Source organism: Nothobranchius furzeri, chromosome 4, assembly GCF_043380555.1.
Source record: "Nothobranchius furzeri strain GRZ-AD chromosome 4, NfurGRZ-RIMD1, whole genome shotgun sequence".
NCBI classification, from domain to species: Eukaryota; Metazoa; Chordata; class Actinopteri; order Cyprinodontiformes; family Nothobranchiidae; genus Nothobranchius; species Nothobranchius furzeri.
The window spans coordinates 6,314,301-6,339,970 of NC_091744.1; the positions used below are offsets into that span (position 1 = coordinate 6,314,301).

The 25,670-nt window shown below is 43.5% G+C and overlaps 1 protein-coding gene across 3 annotated transcripts in view; it reads left to right on the forward strand.

Moving 5' to 3' along the window:
- tsc2 (TSC complex subunit 2) overlaps positions 1 to 25,013 on the forward strand; it is a 61,004-nt gene extending 35,991 nt beyond the window's left edge. For 2 of the 3 annotated variants that reach the window (XM_054743609.2, XM_054743610.2), the window contains 15 exons: positions 1,129 to 1,290; positions 1,384 to 1,545; positions 4,059 to 4,171; positions 5,121 to 5,360; positions 5,522 to 5,770; positions 12,040 to 12,188; positions 13,594 to 14,198; positions 14,847 to 14,925; positions 17,894 to 17,980; positions 18,062 to 18,248; positions 18,344 to 18,483; positions 18,561 to 18,639; positions 18,721 to 18,812; positions 18,893 to 18,991; positions 24,735 to 25,013. In XM_054743609.2, coding sequence (XP_054599584.1) covers positions 1,129 to 1,290; positions 1,384 to 1,545; positions 4,059 to 4,171; positions 5,121 to 5,360; positions 5,522 to 5,770; positions 12,040 to 12,188; positions 13,594 to 14,198; positions 14,847 to 14,925; positions 17,894 to 17,980; positions 18,062 to 18,248; positions 18,344 to 18,483; positions 18,561 to 18,639; positions 18,721 to 18,812; positions 18,893 to 18,991; positions 24,735 to 24,902 — 2,611 coding nt within the window. In that variant the 3' untranslated portion in view covers positions 24,903 to 25,013. Of the gene's footprint in view, positions 1 to 1,128; positions 1,291 to 1,383; positions 1,546 to 4,058; positions 4,172 to 5,120; positions 5,361 to 5,521; positions 5,771 to 6,230; positions 6,321 to 12,039; positions 12,189 to 13,593; positions 14,199 to 14,846; positions 14,926 to 17,893; positions 17,981 to 18,061; positions 18,249 to 18,343; positions 18,484 to 18,560; positions 18,640 to 18,720; positions 18,813 to 18,892; positions 18,992 to 24,734 lie in introns of all 3 variants that reach the window. The other variant, XM_015966942.3, reaches the window with a different exon arrangement.
- The last annotated feature ends 657 nt before the right edge of the window (positions 25,014 to 25,670 follow it).

Consider the following 25,670-nt stretch of genomic DNA (forward strand, 5'->3'; position numbering starts at 1 on the left):
AGCTCCCTGAAACTAGCGTAAGCTGTGCTGATGTTCACTCTGGTTGTAGCTCTTTGCTTCACCTCCAAATACATTACTCTCTTACTGACAGGATCCACCATGATGCCAACAGAAAAGCAAACTCCTTTTTCTTTTACTTCTTCTCGTGCTTTTTATTGGTGAACTGAAAAGCTAACCGCTAGTATTACAGCTAACAGTCTTAAAGCAGGGAATGAGTGCCCCCATAGGACACCGACCTGCTCCACAAAACTGTTAAAGAGCAAGTCACCCCTACCAGATTGTTACTCAACTCCCACTTCCTGTTTGAAAAATGCAACAAATGCTGTTGCCTAGCAGACCGAGAGGGTGGAGCCACTAACAAATACGCACACTCACGACATTGTGACATCATAATGTACCATCTAACATCATAGTGTACCTCTTAGCCAATAGCAACAGCAGATTTTAATTCAAATGCAGTGCTGAGTTTTTACCTGACGACGGTGCAACACTGACAGTTTTAGGCAGAATATTTAAATTTTAACTAAGATGCACTAAAGTGCCGAATTATTGACTACACGTGTCTGCAGCACGATTAGACACTCGTTTATTTAGTTTATCAGCAAAAAAAAATGTTGATTTGGAGTGACTTGCTCTTTAAGTGCAGTATCTGGCAAGTAGACAGCTTCAGAGTGGCTTCAAATATGAAACTAGCTTCTAACTCAACAATCACTGAGATTAATTGTAAAGCTCTAGCTTAAAGTTAAAACAAATATTCTGTGTTACTTTAACTTTTCAACAGCTGCAGTCAGATCCATCTTTTTGGAATTTTTTGTCATTTTGTACCAAAATATGAAGCAAATTGAATTCTTTCTATAGAAAACCTGTTTGTATTTGAAAAGAGATCACATAAAAGCATCACTTGGACCAAGTCCCGGCCTGTTTCTGTTCTTGTTTGCTTGGAAAACTGTATGATGATTTTATATCTTTAAATGCATGCATCTACATGCTTGGCTTGAAAGTCCTTTAGACAAAAATTTATTTGTTGGAGCTTGCATGACTTTTTTTCACTGATTAGTCGTGTTTTTGCATGCACTCCTGATGCTCGCCAGCTGGTTTGCCATCTCCCTTTTTTTTCCCCTCTTACAGGATGCACACTTCAACCACCACCTGCAGTTTGGGATCAGCTGATGAAAATGCTGTAACTCAGGCAGACGAGGGTCTGAAGACCGTCCACCTGGAGCTTACAGAGACTTGTTTAGATATGATGGCACGATACGTGTTCTCCAACTTCTCTGCCCTGCCCAAGAGGTCAGTGTGAATCTGGATCTTAATCTGGTCCATTCTGTAAAATTATGTAATTAATGAGATGATTTAGCTTCTACCTGTTTTTTATTTTTTTAGGTCTCCCATTGCAGAGTTCCTATTAGCCGGCGGTCGCAGTATGACCTGGCTGGTGGGCAACAAGTTGGTGACCATAACAACCAGTGGAGGCATCAGAACACAGGCATTGCTGGGGCTGGACATGTCAGAACGTCTGGGAGGAGGAGGAGGAGAAATGACCAGGTAATGCAGCGATTAGGAGATCTCTGTACTCAAGTCAGCTTTTCCTTCTGCCAGCAAACTGGGAGGTATCCCTAAATTACTGTTTCTCATGCTGGAAAACTAACTCTTCAATCAATCAATCAATCAATCAATCAAAGCTTTATTTATAAAGCGCCTTCCGCACCCCTGTCAGGAAGCCCAAGGCGCTGAACATGGTACAGTAGAAGTACAAATATAGTGAATAAATCAAAAATAAGAGCAATTCAAAAATAAAAGCAATTCAAATTACAGAATACAAATTACAGAATACAAATTACAAAATACCAATTACAAAAAAAGGTGAAACATTCTAGTACAGGACAGATGGGTAAAACAAGGGATAGAGTGAACCAATGAAAACTGTGAAATAAATTCAACGTAAAAGAGAGCCAAATCAAACATATTCAGGAAACGCCAAGCGGAGGAGGTGGGTTTTTAGGCGACTCTTAAAGACTGGCAGAGATGGGGACAGCCTAACTGAGGGTGGCAGCTCGTTCCATAGTGACGGTGCTAGGACTGAGAAAGCCCGGTCCCCGCGAGTACGACACCTAGAACGAGGGACAGCGAGCAGGCCTTGGTCAGAGGAGCGCAGAGCGCGTGATGGGGAGTGTTTGTTCAGGAGTGTGGCTAGATAGGGGGGAGCACCACCCTGGAAGAAATTGTAAACAAAGACGAGGATTTTGAATTGTGCACGATAGCAAGCCGGAAGCCAGTGCAGGGAGGCCAGAACTGGACTGATGTGGTCCCGTTTCCTGGTCCCAGTCAGGAACCTGGCTGCGCTGTTCTGCACAACCTTTAGGCGACACAGTGATGACTGACACAAACCTGCATATAGAGAGTTGCAGTAATCAAGCCCAGAAATTACAAAAGCATGCAGTACCCGCTCCAGGTGGGCTCTCGACAGCATAGGCTTGATTTTTGTAAGGCGTCTCAGGTGATAGAAACTGGACTGGATCACTGAGTTGATGTGAGCATCAAATTTGAGTCCAGCATCAATTTTCACCCCCAAACTGGTAACAACTGGTTTTGAGTAGGGAGAAAGAGGGCCAAGATCAACATGACGATCCACATTCCTGCTGTTGGGGTGAAAAACAATGAGCTCTGTCTTTCCCTCTTTCAGATGCAGATAGTTGGCCATTAGCCAAGACTTCACCTCATTAATACAGGACACAAAGGACTGGATAGAGTGACCTTTCTCCTGACACAATGGAGAGTAAATCTGGCAATCGTCAGCATAGAGATGGAATGATAGGCCATGTTTACAAAAGATTGACCCCAGAGGTAGCAGAGGACCAAGGATCGATCCCTGCGGGACCCCCCAGCGGAGCCCCTCCCAAGATGAAAAAACATCACCCAGTTTAACGCAGAATGTCCTGTTGTGGAGATACGATCTAGACAGAACTTACCAGAGAGAAAATGAACGGACACGAACGACTGTGCGTTAATTATATATTTTTAGTGACGCCACTTAGAAACGTAGAAAATGTTACTGTGGCCGTGTGCAGAACGCAGCTGGAGTTCATGAATAATCAGCGGTCTGCCTGCCGCTGTCTGCATCTCTGCCCAAAAGAATCCCCGCCACGCCGAGTCCATATAAATAATATAAAATAGGTAGAAACTGGATCTTTTTTGTGCTCCTTCTGGGTGTGTAAGGTAAGGGCATCAGGGGAGCCTGACAACCTTTAAGGAGAACAAGTTGCTCTCCTGTAATTTGAACCCAGTATCCGAGTCCGGATCGGGGCTTGGATCGGGAAGTAAAGCCCAAGTCCCGATCGAGTCTGAAACCACGTGATCGGGGCCGATTTCCGAGCATGTGATCGGATCGGGACATCCCTAGTTGAAAGCAGAACAAATGGACTTCAGTGATGTTGAGATATTTTAGTTCTAGGTGTTTTGTTGACCTAAATAGTGTTTTCAGCTTTCAGCTTTTTGTTCAAATAATCTCATCTTTCACTCATGATTAGTTATTTGATGCTTAAAAAAAGCGCAAATCTGTGAATAGACGGGACTTTTTAGTCCAGCTCCTCTAGTGTGCTGCAAAAACACACAACAGCATCCGTAAACAAACACCGAAACATCACAGCTTCAGTTTTTCAGCTGGCGACATGATCTCTATGTGCTCGGTCTTGATTGGGATCCGCATGAAACATCCATCTGGGTAATCCCGCTCGTCACAGCTGGGTTCAGAGGGACTTTGAGGATAGGAGCAGCAGCTTTCTCATTCATAACACCTCCGCCTGGATAAATGTGGTGTTTTGAACCTGAATTCATTTGTCTAGTCCCAATGAGGATGTGCAGGTCGCTGGCAACACCAGAATTGATTGGAATGATAAATGGTAGGGATGTAAGAAAATATCGGTACAGTGAAATAAAAAGAAAAAAAAACTGCAGAAAATTTTCTTACAGTGCTTCTTTTTGTGCTGTTGATACAAATTGGTGAAGCTAAATTCAAATGTGTTATTAGCCAAGTTGCTGTTTAAATGCCATTTCTGCAGGTCGGATCCGTCACTTCACACCCGAATAACCAAAGAGGCTCCGGCCAAACTGGAGTCCCAGTCCAGCCAGCAGCACAACCGATCCAACCGGATACGCGTCCGCTCCATGTCTGGTAACGTCTGCGCCTCCTCTTCATATCTGATGCATTCAGACCTTTGGTGGAAATGTTTTTTTTTTTTCTTTATTGGTTTATTTAGAATTGATAAGTGAGTGGAAATTTAATTAGCATCATTTTTTATTGTGTAGTTTCCTTTAATGGGCTTTACCTGAAAAACATTAGTTTCTATTTGAAGTTTTCCTTTTTCATTTAAAGCAGGGGTGTCCAGTCCTGGTCCTGGAGGGCCGGTATCCTGCATGTTTTAGTTTGAACTCTGTTTCAACACACCTGATTTCAATCAGCAGCTAATTAAAAGGCTTCTGCAGAGCCTGATGAGCTGCTGCACAGGTGTTTCAACCACTGAATCAAGCCTGTTGGAGCAGAAAAACCACGAAACCTGCTGGATACCGGCCCTTCAGGACCAGGATTGGATACCCCTGATTTAAAGGGACACAGTTTTGCTTGCTTATAGCACCCCCTAGTGCGGTTAAACCAAGAAAGAAATGTATCTCCTCATTGCCGTGCGTTCCTCCTCTTTTTAACACCTTTAACTGCTGAAAGGTCTCCTCAGCTTTCATTAGTTTCTAGAGGAGTAGTTAATCACTAAATCAAACAAATCAGCTGTGGTCACGATCTAAAACCTGGAGGAAATGTGCTGGAAGCAGACTCTAGCTCCACCACGTCTGCTCCGCCCCACTCCACAGCTCCCCCCACCTGAAGGGAGCATCCACCAACTCTGAGGTTGCAAGTTTTGTAATCTGGCCACAGAGGGCGGTGAGGTCTGAGTGACATTAAAGGGTCATTTTAGCAAATATTGGCTCAAGAAAATAATATAAAAGTATTCAAAAGTAGCATAGTGTTCCATTAATGTTAATTTTAAGTGTATAATTAGCCGAGCCATCAGGCTGTAATGTGGGCTTTTAAGTGGATTCTGCAATTCTACTGAGCCTCCTTTGGTTTCCAGGTGGTCACGCTTTACGCGGCGGTCCGACTCAGAGCCTCAGTCCTCTGGTTTCGCCATCTGAGGGAGAGTTGGCCACTTCTCTCTCTCCCTCCTCGGGTCCTGCTCTGGACAATGTTGGACCTCCCTCGTCCATGGCCTCCTCTGCTCCTCCTCCTCCTCTCAAAGACAACCCAAGCCTGGCTGAGTTTGTCCCGATGCTCACTCAGGGCTGGGCAGAAATCTTCATACGGAGACCTTCAGGTGTGTTCAGAGGCAGATCTGTGTAGTTTGTGAAGACTTTTTAAGTCTCAAATAAAAACAGAGCAGCGTGCATTTAGATAAAATGACTTTATTTATCAAAGCTGTAGAATTCAGCATTAAAATCAGAGTGGTTGTGTTTTCCTGGGTCTCCTTCCTCTCAGGTAACACCAGCTGGCTGATGTGTCTGGAGAACCCCCCCAGTCCCTTCTCCTCTGAGCTCGGCAACATGCCGCTGCAGGAGCTCTCCACCGTCCTGATGGCAATGGAGGGAGTGAAGGAGCCTCCCGCTCAGACAGCCAGCGCTCCCGCCAGCACGGCCGCCCCGGCTCCCACGTCTGTCTCTGAGCCTCTGAGTCAAACGCAGAGCGGCGTTGGAGGGAAGCCGAACCTGATTCAGTGCTCCAACACTGGTGAGGACCACTCTTCTCACTGGCTGGGATTTGTTTATTCTTAGTTTTGTGGTTTACCCTTAAAAATAAACACCTCAGAAGCTTCAGAACATTGATATTATTGTTGCTCACATCCCTACCTGTCAGCTAAAAGGATAATTTTTCTGTCAATAATTGATTTGATATTTTCTTCACTCAGATTAATGACTAACTTTGTCTTATTTAGAGGTTTTCTGTTCAGTACTTGACTTGTGTGCTTGTTCATTTCCCCGATCACTCTGAGACTTTATTTCCTCATCTTCATTTTTTAAACTTATTTCCTCTTCTTTATTTTTACACTCTTTCTTTCAACATTTTGTCGACTTGTGTTGAGTTTCTTTGTCTCTTCATGCTGGTGGGAATGCTGAAATGTGATTGGCTGTGGCCTGTTCATGTGGCTATATGTGCCACTAACGTGTCTCCTCTGGCATCCCGCCTGCAGTGGGCGGCTCCCTCTGGTCTCTGGGTCTGGGCTGTGCCCCCCCAGGCCCCCCAACTCCTGGCAGGTTGCACAGGAGCATTTCTTGGGCAGGTATCGTCTACATGAGTGACCCAACACCTCCACCTCCCTCTTCCAGAAAAGTCCTGTTGTAGTATATCTCCTCTCACTTGTACAAATTAGCAGTCTCCAATCACAGTGATGAATTGGCTTCAGCTTTTCTTATTCATAATTTTAATACAGAAGTTTTAGATGAGTCATAAAAGCATGCTGAAAATGCTTTTTTAAGCTGGAAAACAAATTAGTTAAAAAAAATTTCAGGCCTCCTAACAACATTCTAACATAGTATATTGCGTAGATTTAAAATTTAATAAAGTGGTTCTCTCGCATTTGTCTACAAACCTCCACCAATAACACATTTCAAACCAAAATCAACCATTGGATCATTTGGTTGTCGGTCTTGCTAAACGGCCGCATTTCCCTGGGTCCTCCATTCATTACGCACTCGGGTATTAAGCAACCGAAGCGGTTCTCTGCTCAATAAATTTATAGAAAGATTAACAGTTGGCTGCTAGCATTTCAAATTTAGGACAGACTAACAGAGTCCCATAAAGAAAAACACCATTTGAAGTCACGGACAACAAAAGATGTTTGGACGTAGAAAACGACAACTGGTGTTTAGCGCTGTCTTGTTTTTGTTCGGCATCACGGGTTTCCGGATCCAGCAGAAGTGTCTCAGGGAAGATGCCCGAAGGGAGGAATGAGTGTTCAGTGACCGTGTTTGTGTTCAAAACGTAGCTTGTTAGCAGTTTCGTCCTGACAGCTTTAATATCTTTGGGGTTTTTTTCCTTGCCCGTGTCCTGTTCGGTGGTAATGGAATCAGGTTTGATATCTGATTGCCACAGACAAGCCTTACAGTTTTGATCTCCTAGCTATAATACCCTACTTGATTTTGTTGGAATTTAAAACAACCGAAAACCTTTCTAATAGACACGGAGACAGAAATGAAAGAGAAAGGGGGGGGGGGAAGCAAGATGTTGGGGATTAAAGTTCATAAAAGTAAACAATACAGGATGTACAATAATTTACTTCTAGACCTGCAGAAAGAGGGAGAGAAAAATAGAGGACACACAAAGATACACCAGAACCAACATATCACTGCACCAACGGCATGAGGATATATAACAGTATTTGCCGAAAAGCACACGGTAATAATTCATAGTGCATTTAGTGCCAGCCACAGCCCTAGGCTATTTGTCAAAAACACCCAAGTCCATACTTGTGAGAGTACCATGTGAGCACCTGTGTTTTTGTACACACACCTGTGTATGTAAAGTTTCTCAATAAGAATGTCCAATAGTGAGTGTAAGAAGCCACAGACCTGACCCCAAGGACCTGCGGAAGATGGAGGGGATCCAAGCCCGGAGCGTGGAGACCCAATGGAGAAAAAAAGGCTCAAGTCTAAATCGTCCAAAGTTGATGCCAAAGCCGTTTCAAATGAACGCTGTTCCTGAGCTGATGCCATTTTTGTTGTTTTTCTGAATTTTGTTAAGTTGCTTAATCGGGACAGAGGAAATGCAAATCAGTTAGCTTGTATTTAGAGATTTTCTAGAGATTTTAATTGACTAAAAGACTCTCAGTTAATATTTAACATTTGGGGAAATATTTTTCTGAAGTTGTAAAAGTGGTGAGGAATAAATTCCCAAAATAAAAACTTATTTTTGTGAAAAGATTGAACCACTGAATAGTTTATGTTCATTTAAGTGATATTAAAATTGAACTATTGTCATCCTGTAAAAGGATTATGCAAAACCCCTCTTTTCCATCCTTTTGTGCTGCCATTTGGGTCTCTGCTGCCTCTGTAAACACTCCAAACGTAAGGAAAAAAAAGAACATTTTTCTCAGAGTTTGGTTTCAGGAATTATTTTGCCTAAAAATAAGTTGTTTAAAAATTCCTCATTTGTGACATCGCAATATGGAAAATTAACATAGAATCACCTCACTTTTTATACGATGGAGTAGAAGCAACACAACTCCAAGCCACTCCAGTTATCAAAGCTCCTCAACTAATAGCAGCCTATCAGGGGGTGGGTGGAGGTGGCCAGCAACAGCTTGTTTTTTTAAAGTGAGGGTCAATGCATGGGTGGAGACGTATTTCATCCACACTTCCTGTTTGGAAAACGCTTCCGAAAGAGGTGTCACCTGGTAGACCGAGAGAGCGGCACTGAGGCAGTGGTAGACCGCACCCTAGAGCCCTGCACTGAAGCCCGGCCCTCGGGTGGGCCCGGCCCGAGGGCCGGGCTTCGGGCCAACGACTCTGTAATTATCTCGGACACGGGCCGGGCGCCTTTATTTTTAATCAAATTCATAAAAAAATAAAATAAAAATAAAAACTAAAACACTTGAACGCAGCAGCACCTGCCTGCTTCTCATGCACCGGCACCCGTTAACTCAGTTAAGGTCTGTGTGGTTTATAAATGCGCCTATATAAACAAATTCTCAAACTGCTGATTGAAACATGTGCCCCTATTCTAATATGCCATTTAATGTCCACTTTGATGTCAGAAACCATTCGTTTATTCTCATGAAAATGGCAGCATTCTATTTTTCTGTGAATAAATTCGCTCTGCAGTTAAAAAAATACAGCATTCATTGCTGGGTTTTTTTCTAACCGGAGAGCGCATTTTCTGAGCGGCAGAATAAATTTACAAACGCTATAATAATTGGGGGCGTTTATTTAATCTGCCGTTCTGAAAATGCGCTCTGCAGTTAGAAAATTAGAATGCTGCTTTTTTTTATTGCACAAGAGCGCATTTTCAGAGCAGATTAAATTTACAAACGCATCCAATTAATATAGTGTTCATACATTTCATCTGCCGCTCGAAAAATACGCTCTGTTAAAAAAAAGCTGCATTGATTCTGTTTTTCTTTTTTTTCTTTTCTTTTTTTTATTTTATTTTTTTTTTTTTTACTGCAGAACGCTTCTCGCAGATAATTTGAATGCTGAGCATTCCATCACGCTAAAACATTATGAAAGGTTAAAAAAAGTCGGGCTCGGGTCGGGCCAGAGAATCCTGAAAACCTTTTCGGACCGGGTCGGGCTGGGGCTCCACCCCCTCGGGCCGGGCCGGACACGGGCTCAGATTTTAGGCCCGTGCAGGGCTGTACCGCACCCCCCTCAACCCCCCGCGTGTGCTGTCGGAGTTTCTAAATCTAAAAACGAGTTGTTAACAAGAGCGTGCGCACCCGTGCGTGCACGCACTCACACAAGACATACCGCTAAGGAGAACAGCAGACACAGATTCTGCAGCATTCTGGAGGATTTCCTGTTAACCACGATCACTAGATGAAAAGGGGAGGAGTGCTTTTTTTTCAAGGAGGCAAGCAGCTCAGAGAGCCAGCGTGCCATGCCGGCAGGTGATTGGCTGAGCCGGGTGGAGGTGCAGCTGCCTCACCTGGAGATCAGTGCAGTGCAGCCACGTAGTACTTTGCTGACAACGTCACGCTTTTCAGCTTGGCCATCAGCCACAGCTGGTTCTACATAAATGTCAGGGTTAGGGTTAGGCTTAGGCTATGACAGAGCCCTGAAATGGCTTATTCTGGAAGGTACTGAAACTATCAGGAATTAAACTGTTTAAATCACTTTATGTGAACGGGATTTGGCACCTAAAACCACATAAGGGCCATTCCCATCTGTACCGGGTCGGCCCAGGCCGGGTAGCCCCAGTCGGCCCCATCCTGGCCCGGTTGATTCCACACATCCTTGCCTTAAGCCCATGTGGGCTGATTCTACCCACCAATCAGAGGCTTGCTCTAATGGAAGGTGTGAATTTGCTGTCAGCAGTGGGTGTGTTGGCCCTGGTCGGCCTGAAGCAGACCCCCTCGAGAAGAGGGTTGAGAATGAGCCTTGGTTGGCCCGGAAAAATACCAGGCCACCCAGATATGTAAACAACCTACGCAACCCGGCCCGGGCCGACCCGGTACAGATGGACATGGCCCAATAGACATGTTTTGTATCAACTAACGAAATAGTATTAACTTATTTTTAATACAAAATAAAAGCTATAATTTGTCCCTTTAAAAAAAATTTTAAGTCCTTTTCAGGAACAAATATTTATTGTACTTATATTTGTAACTTTGTTGAAAATGAAAAGAAAAGTCGTTTGTGCCAAAAACCTGCTGTTTCCTCCTTAAAGAGTGTACAAGCTGAGATCAGTTGTGTCTTTTATTAACATGGGAGGGAGGATCTCCTGAGTGATGATTAATTAGATGCAACAAGTGTTGGATTTTGATTAAATCTTTGACTCCTGTGATTATTTTTGTCTTTTTCATTCTAATATCTTCTCTAACTTTAGAGATTCTGAAATCTCCTTCCAGAGTGCTCTTTAACCTCTGATAAAGCCCAGACCTAATCATGCTCTTCCTGGTTTAGCTGGAGGATCAGTAGAGGGCTGGGGTCTCATTTGTCAAACATTGCGTAGAATCCTTACTAAAACCGTACTTAAGCTAGCAAAAATATGTACTTACGCCAAGCAGGTTTGTGATCTGTCAAACATGGAGTACACACAGCCGCATGCAATCTCTGCTTTATAAATCAGAAACTATCTAGAAATGTTCTCAGCTGCTTTTTAGTCCCATCCCGGCCTCACCACGCCCACTTACTGCCATAAATAGTCAATGCAAAGTGCCTTGTGGATCTCATGCATATGCATAAGCTGGCTGTTGCAGCATTTCGATCACGACCGCAGAGCAAAGAAGCGCTATTTCACAGAAGCAGAAATTCAGGTACTTGTGGGTGAGGTGGAGAAATTAAAGGAAGTGCTTTTGCAAAACAAATAAGAGAAAATCCACGGAGTGGCACAGCTTTGCTGAAGCTGTCAATGCTGAGTTCTTCAGAGAGATCTGTGGCGGATATAAAAAAAAAAGATCCGATCAGGATTTGATCCCCAGACTCCCGGGTGAAGGTCACACGCGCTAACCAGTCAGGCAAACGGAGATCTCCCTTGTCCAAGTAGCCAGGGCGCATGATCAATCGGGTCACAGTGACAGGACACACACTGTCACAGACGCATGACATTCTGTCTCAATCTGTCCCCCTGCTGATTTTCCGCATTCCGTATTCTGCGCTTCAGGGTGTGTGCGTGTGTGTGAGTGTGCGCATGTGTGTGTGTGCGCGTGTGGGGGCTCTTGTTCTGCGTGAAAACGAAGCAGTACAAGTGATAATGCTGCAGGATTTCATAATTTTATCCTCCTCAGCAGCAGCTCTGCAGGTGCTCTCCATGTCCAAAATGTGCGTAAGCCAGGTCCTTAGTCAACTTCAAGTTGCGCACATTTTTTCGCTAAGTTTTCTTTCATAAATCCCAAAGCGTGCGTGGAAAGTTGCTTACGCAGTTTTCCGACCCCGTTTTGTGCGTAAGCAAGCTTGATAAATGAGGCCCCTGGTCTGGGTTGTTGTTGTTGTATTATTAGATGCATCATGTTTGAAATAACCAACAAGTCAACAAAACTGATGCATGAGTTGATGGAGAATGAGTAGACAAAGCCTTGAGAAGATGTAGCCTGCTGCTGATCTGAACTCAGCCTCTGTAGAGCCAGATTTTTCACTTTGAGTTTGTTGATCAGCATGGATGCATATGATCCTGTTTCATGCTAGAAATTTTTTTATTCTTACACCTGCATAAACGTTTTAGTGTGTAACTAAAGTGGACATGCATGGTTTGATTTTAACGTCTTTGTGTGTGTGTGCGCGCGCGCATGTGTGTGTGGGTAGCTATGCATAACACACAGTTGTTTTTGTTGTGTCCTGCTTTAGACTCTGTAGTGGTGCTAGAGGAAGGGTCAGGGGTTACCACACCACACACCCCTCTGGAGTGGGTGGAGGGTGCAGAGTTTGAGCCGATGCCCTCCGAGCCCATTTACATCTCCACCGACAAGACTCCTCCTCCTGGAACACTCAGCAGAGTGAGAAACCGATACTGGATCAGTTTGTTCACATTCACACATTTACTGGTTCCCATTAAAAGAAAAAAAAAACATCAGGACATATTTAATGTAATAACGTAACTGGTGTTGAGCTGAAATGGCCTTAAAGGTCTCGTTCCCATAGAAACCATGTAATAATTATTTTTGACATACATCTGGTTACTGATGCACATGCATGCTGAAGGTGAGCATGTTCTTCAACCCCCATCACCTGCATTAACCACAGAAAGGAAACCGACAGGAAAATGATCGAGTCAAAAAAGGCAATTCACTTCTACGCCACAGGGAAAATTTATATTCATGGCACTGCCTATCTTGGCTTAGGACCGCCTACATCTCAGCTGGTTGAAGCTAACCATGAGGAGCCTAAGTCACGCCCATCTACTTCCAGACCATGGGTCCCCGGAAGAACGAAAAAAATGAATGCAAGAGCTAAAAACGCTATTTTGTAATTCTGCTTACGTGCCATGGATTTCACACATGATGTAGACACATTTTGATACCAAGAAAGTGCTTTTTTTTTAACGGGAGGAAACGTTATTTTAGGTTTTGTGTGAAAATAAGTTCAGTACTACAAATGCGCATTATGAAAGTGACATCATCGAACCAGACACGAAGAAAACAGAGGGAAAATGGTTGCAAGTTCAGCGAATTTAAAATCCTTCCTTTAGGAGGAAAAAAACACCATAAATCTGGTCATTTGGTTAGTAGCAGCTACGCTAGAGGAGAGATTATATTGTGACGTCAAATATGCAACGTGCCAATTTCTAATTTGTATTTCTTCTAATTAAGTACTTTTACAAGCTGGTAAATCTCAAAGAACGTGACAGATGTGTTCGAAACCCCCTTCATTAGTTTTCTTTTAAATTGCAGTTAAACATATATGCGATCCAGGGCCTGAGGCAAAGTGGATTAGAAAATGGCTCCTTTTGCCCAGTTGACTTGTATTCATTTTTTCGTTCTTCCGGGAACCCATGAGCCGACCGGAAAGGGAAGAGACTTGGCTCCCCATTATCATTAGCAACACTGCAACATGAAGGAAAATGTTTAAGCTTGTGTTATTTATTGAAATGCCACATCAGTGTTTTTTACCTAAAAAGAACAGAAGCAGCAGAAGAGTTGCGTTGCTGTTAAACAATCATTGGCCAGATGTTTTCATATCATGAATATTAATGAGTAAGACTCATAATCCGGTCATTTTCTACTACCTGAAACAAGAACAAGAGCTGTTACTCCACAAAAAAGGACTCACTGACATTCATTCATACTAGAGACTGCAGCAGATTTAAAAAAGTTGCAAATGAGACCTTTAAGGCACACCTGCTTATAAATAACCTGTTTAAAAAAAGACCCTTAAATTAAAACTTCTTTCTCTAACTTGTAGTCCTCCTCCACCTCCAGTCAAGATGATGAAAAGTCAACTCTGGAAGAAGTGAGTGAAGGAGCCATTCCCATTGACCAGCCCGCTCTGGGTCCCTCCACTCCAGGAAGCCAGGGACCCGAACTTCCTTTTCAGAGCCAGTCCCAGTCTCAAGGTCATGGACTCAACAAGTCCAGCTCCTCCCCAGAGCTCCAGACACTACCCGAGGCCTTTGCCAAAGCTAACATGGAGTCTGAGAGTGTTCAGGTGGACGTATCTCGCCCAAGAGCACCCTCAGATGGAAAGCCTCAGTCACAGCAGCCCCATTTTGAAAAGGACAAAGTGGAAGGAAGCACAAGAGGGGATTTTAATGTGCTGGGAGGTCAGAACCAAGGAGGAGAAGGTTCAGGCTCATCATCTCAGAGTGGAGGAGCAGGGATGAGGTTGGCTTTCCCAGCTGCCCAAACACAATCTGGACCCATCTCTCCCAGTGGAGGGCACCGACCCCGAGGTCACACCATTTCAGTTTCAGCTCCCTCCTCCAGGAGAGAGCGGAGGACTGAGAGGGACTCTTATCACAATCGATCCGGGCCAAGCAACACTGAGAAAATGTCTGGACTGAGCCCCAGGTACTCCATAGTTCATACAGGACGTAAATTAAGTTGGGAATTGGGGAACATGATCTAAGGGTCAATTCTAGACTTGGTAAATGATTGAAAGAATGACTAACAGCCCTTGGATTTTAAAAAAAAGCTACTTAAAATGAGATGCATTCAGTGTTAAGACCATTCAAGGCTTTCAGTTTTTCCTTCGCTGCTATTAGAGAGAATTCTTCTGATATGGTTGAGGTTCCAGGGATGGAAGGCGGCCGTTTTGGGAGGTTAGATTGTCGAAGGAAAGGTCCAGGTCAAGAACTGTGCTAAGGCATTCTACTTGTAGTTGCTAGAGTCATTAAAGTTATTAAGGACCAAAAAGCATGAGCTCAGTTTTGTCAGAGGTGGACCAGAGGACATTACGGGACTTCCAGATCTGTACCTTTCTGATCTGATTTGCTATGATTGGATGGATCAGCTCTCAGTGGTGAGTAAAGCCATGTGTCATCAGCATATCCGTTAAAAGGATTGGGCCTAGAGCAGAACCCTGGGGAACACCCAGATGAGGACACAATACGAATACATGAAAATTAAACCAGGCTGTAGCTATACTCTGTGCACCAACATTGTGAACCATCTGTTTTTATTTATTTATTTATTTATTTATTTATTTTTCTTTTATAGTTTTGTGTTCCTGCAGCTCTACCACTCTCCTTTCTTTGGTAACGAAGCCAACAAGCCACTGCTGCTGCCTAAAACTCAGGTGAGTTTTCTTACTTTTTAAAATACATTGTGAAATCTGCACATCTTATTTATTAACTTTTGACTTCTAATATTTGATATTAACACTGAAAACAGAATTTCAGAACAAATGTAAATCGGTTACCAACTGAATGTTATGGGTCCTCTAAATGTTTTACTGCAATTTCAGATTATCTTGAAGATTTGGCACAACGTAAATGATGGATTTTCATATTTAGCTCAGAATGGTTCCAGGTTTGCTCAAATCAGTGGGAAAAAAACTCCAAATATTTGATTCTCCCAATGTGATGAAACTTAAATTCTCTTTGTTTAACGGAGAAGATCAGAGAGATCAGGCTAGAAGGAGATTTATGGATGCAGAGGAAATGAAGCTGATTGGTGGGCGAGGAGTTGGAGCCAGATGATTCGCTGTGGCGGGTTTATGTTGGCAGAAATCACCTTCATTAACAGTGTTGGGCAAGTTACTTCAAAACTGTAATGCATTATTTATTACTTGTTACCCTCATTTTAAAGTAATTCATTACATTGCAATATTACAGATTTTAAAATGTAAGGCATTACACTACTTTTGCATTACTTTAAGTTACTTTCACCAAAACAACTTCAATATGAATCTGGTAATCGGACGCTCAGTGAGCTCATGACATATATGTGGAAAGTGATGTGGTGTCTGAGCTAGGACTGCTGTTAAAAACATTCAGATATAATAACAGTGCTTTAAAGGGACTTTATGGAGTTTTGAATTTTTATGTTTGCGATTACCCCCTCAGGCCAAAAGTGTAACGGCAGCTTCAATAGTAGGCTCCTGCAAGTGGCGTGCATGCTGTACGTGCACACTCCTTAACAAAAATAACAGCTGAGACAGTTGTGTGTGTGCGTGTGTGTGTGTGTGTGCGTGTGCGTGTGCGCGTGTGTGTGTGGCCCAGAGGACAGGAGAACGCGCAGCTAGTTAATTAAATAATTAGGTTCTGTACCTTTCTCTTCAGCACAGCCGACAAAGGTTTATGATGGGTCAGTCCTCCTGCATGCTCAGATCATTCCCTTCCCTTGCTTGAAAAATTGTTCCAAAATGAAAGTTGAACCCACATCTTTTTTATCTGTGAATTCAATGCCGTTCGGCGAGTCTCAAATAAAAATTTGGGCATCTTACTGTAAAAAAAATATACTATTAATGTAAAAAAGAAACTCTAAATAAACTATATTCACATCCCGAATCGAACCCAGGTCTTCTGCACGAGAGTCCGACGTCTTACTAGGTGAGCTAAAGTGCCAGTGACGTCATTAGTATCTGTAACATTTATATCCTTGATGACAGCTGAAACAACGTTCAAAGAACGGTTCGGAACAAAAATGGCTATTTTGTTGCTAATTTGCAGGAAATATCTAGAAGAAAGTTCTACAGAAAGTAGCTAAGGGTCCTCAGAAATGTAGCTAGCTTTGTCACTAGGCGTTAGGAACAGCGACAGAGTGGCACTGCCTCTCTCTCTGCTGCTAAAGCTACGGATAGCAAATACTACGGGCTATGCCTGAGCGTGAACGCGCATGAAGCAGCCTGTTCGACCCGAGCAAAACTCTTTTTCTGTGATTTTACAGAAAAACAGGCAATCACAGTAAAAATGCCAGGGCTCATTCTACAGGACCAGGGCATTGCAGGAGAATGTATGAAGAAGAAATTTATTATTTCTATACATGTTTTTGGCTGTCAAACTTCCATAATGCCCCTTTAAAATGATTATTTATTACATAAAAGCAACAACAAACTGTACTCTCAGCATGCTGCCATCTTATAATAACTGAGCAGGGAGTGAGGTGGTGGGGGCTCCAAGCCTATATTTGCCTTGGTCCCCAAATGCCTTGATACGGCCCTGGATGTGGGACTGACTTCTGGGGTGATCTGATTCTATCACTTGTACAAATATTAGATGCTTATATATTATTGTTTTTCACTGGTAAAAATGTGTATTGGGGATAAATCTACCTGCTTTTTTTCTTGATTTTATTTGAATAATTTCCTGCCCTTTCTCTCTCTAACCTTCCTGCATGCTGCATGTTTTCTCCATCTTCCAGAAAAACTGTTTCCTAGATTTCCTACTTTCTAACTAATCAGCCAAAGGGATCTACCAAGCACAAAAAATAAATAAATACCAAAAGCTTAATAGGCTTGGAGCCCCCACCACCTCACTCCAGCCCCCACTCACCTGTGCTCCAGCAGCAATGACTTGAAATCACTGGGGCACAGATTATGAACTCAGCTGAAAAGTACATGAAGTACCAGAGAATATGGGCTGATATAAACGATCGCAAACGAATTACTTTGTTTTGGTGGAGCGATTTTGTGAAAATAACAGCGGCCGCGCGCAGGACGCAGCTGGAGTATTTGAGCCATTACCGCTGCGTCCTCTCTGCTTATAGAATGCCCGCAAAGCTGAGTCCATAAATGACGTCATATATGTGGATACTGGATCTTTTTTCAGGCTTCCCGCATTTTGAATTTTTAGGAAACCCACATCTTGATTCTGGGTTTAAAAATGCATTGCAATTACCGCGTTACTGACAATTGTACCGAGTAAATGTTACCATTTTCTTTTCCTGTAATGCCTTACATTACCACATTACAGCAAAAAGCAATGAATTACAGTAATTAATTACTTTTGTACCGCGTTACTCCCAACACTGTGCGTTTATTCTGCTGGAACATAATTTTTAATATTTTAGCGAGATTTTTCCAGCTGGGAAAAAGTTTCAGTAGAAGAGTGGATTTTTGCAGAACATCAATCATATAATAAGTTCGGTGATCTGATTATTGTTCTTAAAGTTGGAGATGAAACGCAAAAAGGCAATAAACTGAGTAAAGAGAGACACTTTGACACTGAAGAACTTTGACCTTTAGGTGTTTTAAACCCAGCTGAGCCGTTACTCCAGCTCCTCCGGTGTTCACCTGTGTGTAAACATTTAGTTTTTTGTGGCAGGTGATCGATCGAGCTGTGAAGGTTCTGGACCAGATGCCTCCTTATGACACCCATAAGATCGGAGTGGTGTTTGTTGGAGCCGGGCAGGTGAGAAAACGTACAAATTTATGATTTTAGTTTTGGATCTCGCTTGTAGCTTTTCTTTAACACCTCGATAATCCTCCTCAGGTCAACAACGAGGTTGCCATCCTGTCAAACGAATACGGATCCAACCGCTACGCCGCCTTTCTCACTGGTCTCGGGAAGCTAATCCACCTCAAGGACTGTGACCCTGACCAGATCTTTCTCGGAGGACTCGACCAGTATGGAGATGATGGAGAGTTCACCTACTGCTGGCACGACGATATCATGCAGGGTGCGTACCCACGCGTGACGGAAGAGACTTTAACACAAATGAACTTTCTCATCCAGTCCGCTGTGAAAGTTTAACATGAAACCGCATCTCTGCAGCCATCTTCCACATAGCCACACTGATGCCAAACCGAGAGAGCGACAAGGGCTGCTGCAACAAAAAACGACACATCGGCAACGATTTCGTCATGGTGGTGTACAACGACTCGGGAGAGGAGTACAAACTGGGAACTATAAAGGTAGACATGCAAATACAGATGTTTAAATATAAACATTTTGTGCTTGAATACAACTTATTTTGTAACTCTTCTTTTAGGGCCAGTTTAATTTTGTAGAAGTCATAATTAAACCTTTGGATTATGAATGCAACCTCGTTTCCCTTCAGTGCCGTAAAGGTGAGTTCACCACAGCTTTTTCTTTCTGCTCCATTTCACTTTTGTCAGATTTGTGTTCATTTTCTTCACTCTGTCCTTCAGATCTCGAGGGTTTAGTCGACACAACGGTGGCGAAGATCGTTTCAGACCACAACCTTCCCCTCTTAGTGAGACAAATGGCTCTGCACGCAAACGTGGGTTTTCATTTCAAACTCTGGCATCTACCTAAATGCACAAGACGGGTTCTCTCATTTTTGTTTTTGTTTCTTCCCAGATGGCTTCTCTGGTGCACCAGTACAGGGCTAACCCCTCGGATGCGTATGCCTCCAAGTGGCTTGCAAGATTACGACACATCAAGAGGATCAGAACCCGAGTAAGGCAAAAAAAAAAAAAGATTTAAAACAAGAACTAAAAGCCAAAATCGGGGGCCTCATTCATTCATCAAACATTCATAGAAATATTCCTGTAATCCTCCCTATGAATGAAATTTAGAATGTTCGTATGAACGGCCAAAATCCTGATTTATGAAATATGCAGTTGCCACTTATACGCACATTCCTCTGCAATTATCTGTTGATCAATTCCATGTGTGTGTGTTTATGTTTATGTATTTAGCAGACACTTTTGTCCAAAGTGACTTACAAGTGATAATCGGCATGTTGCCCTTGAGGCTAACAACAACAATAACAACAACTTGACATCAATCATGGAGAGGAGGGAACAAGGAGTGGACAGTAGAGAGGGGGACAGGTGCAGGGAAGGTGCTAGTTTAGAAGATGCTCTCTGAAGAGCAGTGTCTGCAGGAGTTTCTTGAAAATTGAAAAGGAAGCTGCTGTTCTGGTAGTGCTTGGTAGGTCATTCCACATTTGTGGAACGATGCATGAGAAGAGCCTGGATTGTCCTGAGCGTGGTGTAGGCACTGCTAGCCGACGATCCTATGATGACCGGAGCGGCCGGGCCGAGACGTAAGCCTTTGCAAGAGGATTCAGTTAGATGGGAGCTGTACCATCTTGGACTTTGTATGCTAGTGTTAGCGATTTTAATTTGATGCGTGCTGCTAGCAGTAGCCAGTGGAGCTCAATGAACAGAGGGGTAACATGTGCTCTTTCTGGCTGATTGAAGACCAGACGCGCCGCTGCGTTCTGGACCATTTGAAGAGGTCTCACAGTACCACCTGGAAGACCATTTAGAAGGGCATGGCAGTAATCGAGGCGGGAGATGACAGTAGATTGCACCAGGAGCTGGGTGGCATGTTGTGTTAGGTATGGTCTGATCTTTTGTTTGTTATACAGCGCAAAGCTGCATGAAGGAGCAACAGAGGCAACATGATTGTTAAAGCTCAGGTGTTCATCAATCACAACACCCAGATTTTGAACTGCCTTTGAAGGAGCCAGAGATAGGAAGTAATTTTGGATTGAGATATTGTGCTGTATGGCTGGTTTTGCTGGGATGACAAGTAGTTCAGTTTTAGAGAGGTTGAGTTGGAGATGGTGGGATTTCATCCATTTTGATATGTCAGAGAGACAGTTTGATTTTCGTGCAGAGACAGTGTGGTCATCCGGTGGAAATGACAGATAGAGCTGGGTGTCGACTGCATAGCAGTGGTAGGAGAAGCCATGTGATCGGATTATCTCACCCAGTGAGGTGGTGTGTATGGCAAAGAGAAGAGGTCCTAGTGCAGAGCCCTGGGGGACTCCTGTGGCAAGATGGTGCATGGTAGAGGATTGTCCAAGGCAAGATACACTGAATGATCGTCTTGTGAGGTACGATTCAAACCAGGCGTGTGCTTTCTCTGTGATGTCCATGCTAGATAGACTGGACAAAAGGAAGCCATGGTTGACAGTGTCAAATGCAGCGATAAGTCGAGCAGGATAAGCTCACAGGATTTGGCAGTCGCTCTAGCTTCTTTTAAGGATTCCGTCACTGCCAACAGAGCAGTTTCAGTTTTGAACCCAGATCGGTAAGGGTCAAGCAGACAGTTTTGTGAGAGGTATTCTGTGATCTGCTTGAAAGCCACCCTTTCAATGATTTTGGACCAAAAAGTGAGGAGAGAGATAGGTCGGTAGTTCTCCATACGATTTGGAGGAAGAGATGTTTTTTTTTTTTAGCAGCGGTTTAACCTGAGCATGCTTGAGAGAGGTGGGAAATGTACCAGATGTCAGTGAAGCGTTGATCACATGTGTGACTGCTGCGGCTACTGTAGGAGCAATAGCTTGGAGCAGCTTAGTCGGAATGGGGTCGAGTGGGCATGTAGTAGGGCAGCTGCACGTGAGAAGCTTGGACACACAGTTCTCAGTGAGAGGGGAAAAGAGGAAAATGAAGCAGTAGAATGGTTGGGCTGTCGCGTGCCCGTCCCATTTACCGGTTCCTTTAAAACCTAGTTCCGTTAGAACTTATGAGACGGTGCATCCATCAGGGTTCGATGGGGATGTCGGTGAGTATTATAGTATTAGATCCTGGTTTGGGCGTCCTAAGTTAGAATCATATCTTTTATTTTAAAGGTGAAATAATATGTAAGACCTTTCCTTTTGTAGTAGCTCACTTCTTTTTAAGCAATCCCGTTATCTTAAGGTTTCTTTATATTAATCTGTCACAAACCGTAAAGTAAGTCCTGATAATTCCAGAACCCATAATTAATGTGCTTACCTCTGTGCAATTAATGATCAGAGCCCCCACTCGTGAAGCTTTAGAGAAAACCTGAAAGAATCAGGATTATGTTTCTTTTTCAAAAAAGGTTTATTACAAAATCAAAATACAAAAATGGGTAGATGAAAAAACAACTGCTATCCCCCACGGAGGAATTAGTTCAAAATGATTAAATAAGAGTTAGTTTACACCAGCTCTTGTCTTCTCAGAATCTCCCCAAAACTCTCCCTCTCTCTCTTTCTCTCCTAAGAGTCTCTTCTGTCATCCCCCATCCAGGCTTGGACGGGGGATGACCCCTCCAAATCTGCTCTGTCTCTTCTTGTCCTCTGCCCCAGCTGCTGTCCGCTCTCCCAAAACCTCTCTGCTGTTCAGAGCTGTTCTTATATACCCTTCCTGGACCAGCTTAAGGTCAAGGGGTCATTTACCAGATACACACTTTGTAGCTCAACACAAAACATTTGGTGTCATTTTCACTACATGCATTCTTCTTAACACAGGTCATTGCATCATCTTTTGCAGCATTCTTCAGTTTCTCTCCAATGTTCCCGAGAGGACTTCTGGATCTGATGGGCTTGTCTTCACTCTGTTCTCCTCCAATCCCATCTTTCCAAGCCAGGGGTGGGGCAAAGAGGTGGGGTCAGTCTCCTGACCCTTCGCCCAGTTCTGTCCTCTTGTCCCTGTGACCCTTGTGTGACCCTTGTTTCTGACCACAGTTTTTTTGACCTGCAGCCCAGCTCCTGTCGACTGGCTGATTTTGCTCGCACAAGCCAGTCCAGTGTGGCTCACCTTTTGACCCCGTACTTGCCACTGTCTTTGGCATGTGGGACTCGCAACAGGGCTAGAAGGAGTTTGTGGTAGCGAATGTTCAAGAGTGGCCAGTTGAGTAAACTCTTTGCTTATAGCTGCCACTTTGTCAGTGAAGAATGAGGCAAAGGTGTCAGCTGATAGATTGTTGGTAGGAGGTGGAGACGGAGGGTTGGGCAGAGTTTTGAATGTCGAAAATAGTTTCTGAGAGTCAGTAGAGCTGAGAATTTTGTCAAGTGTAGAAAGCTTTCTTTGCATCAGTGATGCTGGCAGAGAATGAGGACAGTAATTCATGAAATTTCAATTGATCACCAGGATCTTTTGTTTTGTGCCATTTCCGTTCTGCACCTCTAAGATTGGTGCGTAGAGACCGGAGGGTATCATTTAGCCAAGGGCGCGACTGAGAGGATCTAGCAGGTCTAGTGGCTAAAGGGCACAAGTTGTTGAGACAAGAGCAGAGTGGCTCGGTGGCTTCATTCACTTCATAAATAGAGAATGTGCTGGGAGGTGGAAGAGTGGAGGCAACAAGAGAGGAGAAGTGGTTGGGTGCCAGATTGCGGAGGTTGCGGCAGAATGGTGCTCGTGTTCGTTCACTGTCATTTAAAAATAGAAACACCCTCAATTAACCATATTTCGTCACACTACGTCTTCAGCTCATGAGGGAATTCCCTGTGTTCCTGGAAAAACAAGGAAAACTTTATTGACAGCTAGATAAAGACACCGGCTGCCAAATTAGAAAAGAACAAACAAGTTGCAGAGGCTGTAATTTCATTATTGTAATTGCAGTCAGGACAGAGATGTCCCTGTCAGAAATGAAGAAATGGGTTAAACATAAATTAAATATGAAAACTGTGAAGAAATGGACTGAATGTTCCATTCTGTTGTCATTTACAGTTTACGTTTAAGGAGTTGAATGCATGTTCTGTTTAGATTTAGTTTTGTTCTTATAGGAAATGTTTGACTCTGCAGCCTCAGCCTCAGCCTTCAGTTTGGCAATGTGTGTTAGCCTGGCAAGCCAGACTAAATAAATACATTTAGTCAGGAGACTGGAGGACGGCGGCGGCGCCAGGCCTGAGGCGGGTCAGACGTGTCACAACGGGCATCCCTAGTCTGCTCTTAGGGGACTAAGTGTATTTTGTCTGGGAACGCTTCACTGACATGTTCTACCGTTGTCTTTCAAACGATCTCCACGTGCTACTGAGCAACGAACAACGAGACGCATTCACCGCAACTGATGCTGGTAAACAAGACAGTCCACTGTTGAAGAAGAGAAAACCCATCCTTTTTCTAAGTAAAGGACTTAAATGCATCTATCTGCTAAAGCCATGTCCTAATAGTCCAAAATTGATGTAAAAACCGTTTCAAACAAGCTGCCACCATCTTGTTCCACTCCGTCGCATCATCCCGCCTACCAAACCAATTATGTTCCTTGATTGCCCCACAAAGCCAAAGCCGATAGAGCGCTGTGATTGGCCCACAAAGCCGATAGAGCGCTGTGATTGGCCCACAAAGCCGATAGAGCGCTGTGATTGGCCCACAAAGCTGACAGAGCTCTGTGATTGGCCCACAAAGCCGATAGAGCGCTGTGATTGGCCCACAAAGCTGACAGAGCTCTGTGATTGGCCCACAAAGCCAAAGCCGATAGAGCGCTGTGATTGGCCCACAAAGTCGATAGAGCGCTGTGATTGGCCCACAAAGCTGACAGCTCTGTGATTGGCCCACAAAGCCGATAGAGCGCTGTGATTGGCCCACAAAGCCGATAGAGCGCTGTGATTGGTCCACAAAGCCGATAGAGCGCTGTGATTGGCCCACAAAGCCGATAGAGCTTTGTTCACCAATATGGACCAATCAAAGTACTCTGTCGGTTTGAAACCCGGTTAGAGAGCTCTGATTGGCCTGCCAGAATGATGCTGGGGTTATCGTAGTTTTCAGTCTTTATCCAGACTGGAATTAGATTTATGTGGTTTGGTTGTCGCTCCAAAAAGGGTTCCAAATCACAGCTCCAGAAGGATCTCCTTCAGGAAGTGATATCTGCTCAGGAGCCACTCTGGATCCTCAGCAAGCAGAAAGTCGCGTTTCCTCTCGAGTCTCTGCTAAATCCTCCAGTAACACCATGCTGCAATGTCAGATACCCGTCGGTCACAGGTTTCTTTTAGCAGCAGTTATGCGACAAAGCTTTTTTCCCAACCCAAATATTTATTGGGTGAAATAATTATTAGGTTTGTGCGGACGACTGAGACCTTCAGTACTGCAGTTCCTCCGTTCTACCACTAGATGCTGTTCCTAGCACAGGTACAAAAGGAGGAATACCACACTATGTGTAAAGGGCACCATCTAGAGGCAGAAAAATGTGTTGCACCTTAAGCCCTCACCCTTTTTCCCTAATTACAACTGTAAACAAAACCTCTCGTTAATGAATGGGGACCTCTCACGTTACGTTGTTGATTCAGATATTTATATTAGAAAGTCTTGTCCTTATGAAAAGTCTACAACTCCACTTCGGTTTAGGTTCGTCCTAAAACGCGATCACATTTTATAGATTCCTAAAAAAAAATCATCCATAAGTCCTGAATGGGGGAAAACTCCAGACTGCTGCTTTGAGAGTTCTTCTCCCTCTCGATTTTGTTTTTTATTTTTCCATCTAAATCTCGTATGTCGTCACTCAGGCTCAAGAAGACATCCAGTCCCGCTCCAATCCCGGGATCTCTCTGACCCAAGGACACACTCAGCAGAACAAGTCGTTTCAGCAAACCACGTCAGCGCCAAACGCCGAGCCCTCTGGGCAGAGGAAGAGACTCGTATCCACAGTGGATGATTTCACCGATTTTGTTTGATTGTTCTCTGACAGACACACTCACACCCCCCGACCACAGACAGGTGATGTTTGTGGGTCCGTTAGTGTACGGAAGAAAAGTGATCATTAAAAAAATATCTGAAACAGCGAATTTGGCTTTTTTGTTGATTTTTCTGGGCAAATGAATATAACTTGTTTGGTTTGTGACCATTCTACTGTTGAATTCAGTTTTACATCCTGAATACTTGTCAAAGAAACCTTTAATTTAAAAATAATCAGCTGTTTTCTGTTAACCTTAAGCTGCGAATGATTCCAAAGGCACAAAGAATGTTTTAAGTACATTACATAAACGTTCAAAAGCAAACCTTTATTACTTGACATCAATCATTTCATTGTACAGAGTTCAGCTGTCAACGCTTTTATTCGACATTGTCAAGTGCAAAAGCAGAAGTGCTACAACTGCAGAATAGATTTATTTTAAACCAGCAGGAAAAAAAAGCTTTTAATACTGTTTGAAAACAAAAAGCAGCAGCAGACGAAGAGGAGAATCAGCCGTTAGACGCTGCACAATAACAGGGTTATGAGTGAAATCTAAGGAGCCTCCTGTGGTTTCTACTTATTCAGCAAGTGTAAGAAAAGCTTTGGCTGTTGGATCGGAGAAAAGTAAAACTTTGAGGCTTGCCATACCAGTGCTCGACCTTTGTGTCACTGAGCAAAGATCACATATAGCAGAATTTATACATCCTAAAGCTCAAAAATATACAGAAATTTACACAAAGTGAAAAGAATAAGTATTTCTAAAAGCAAT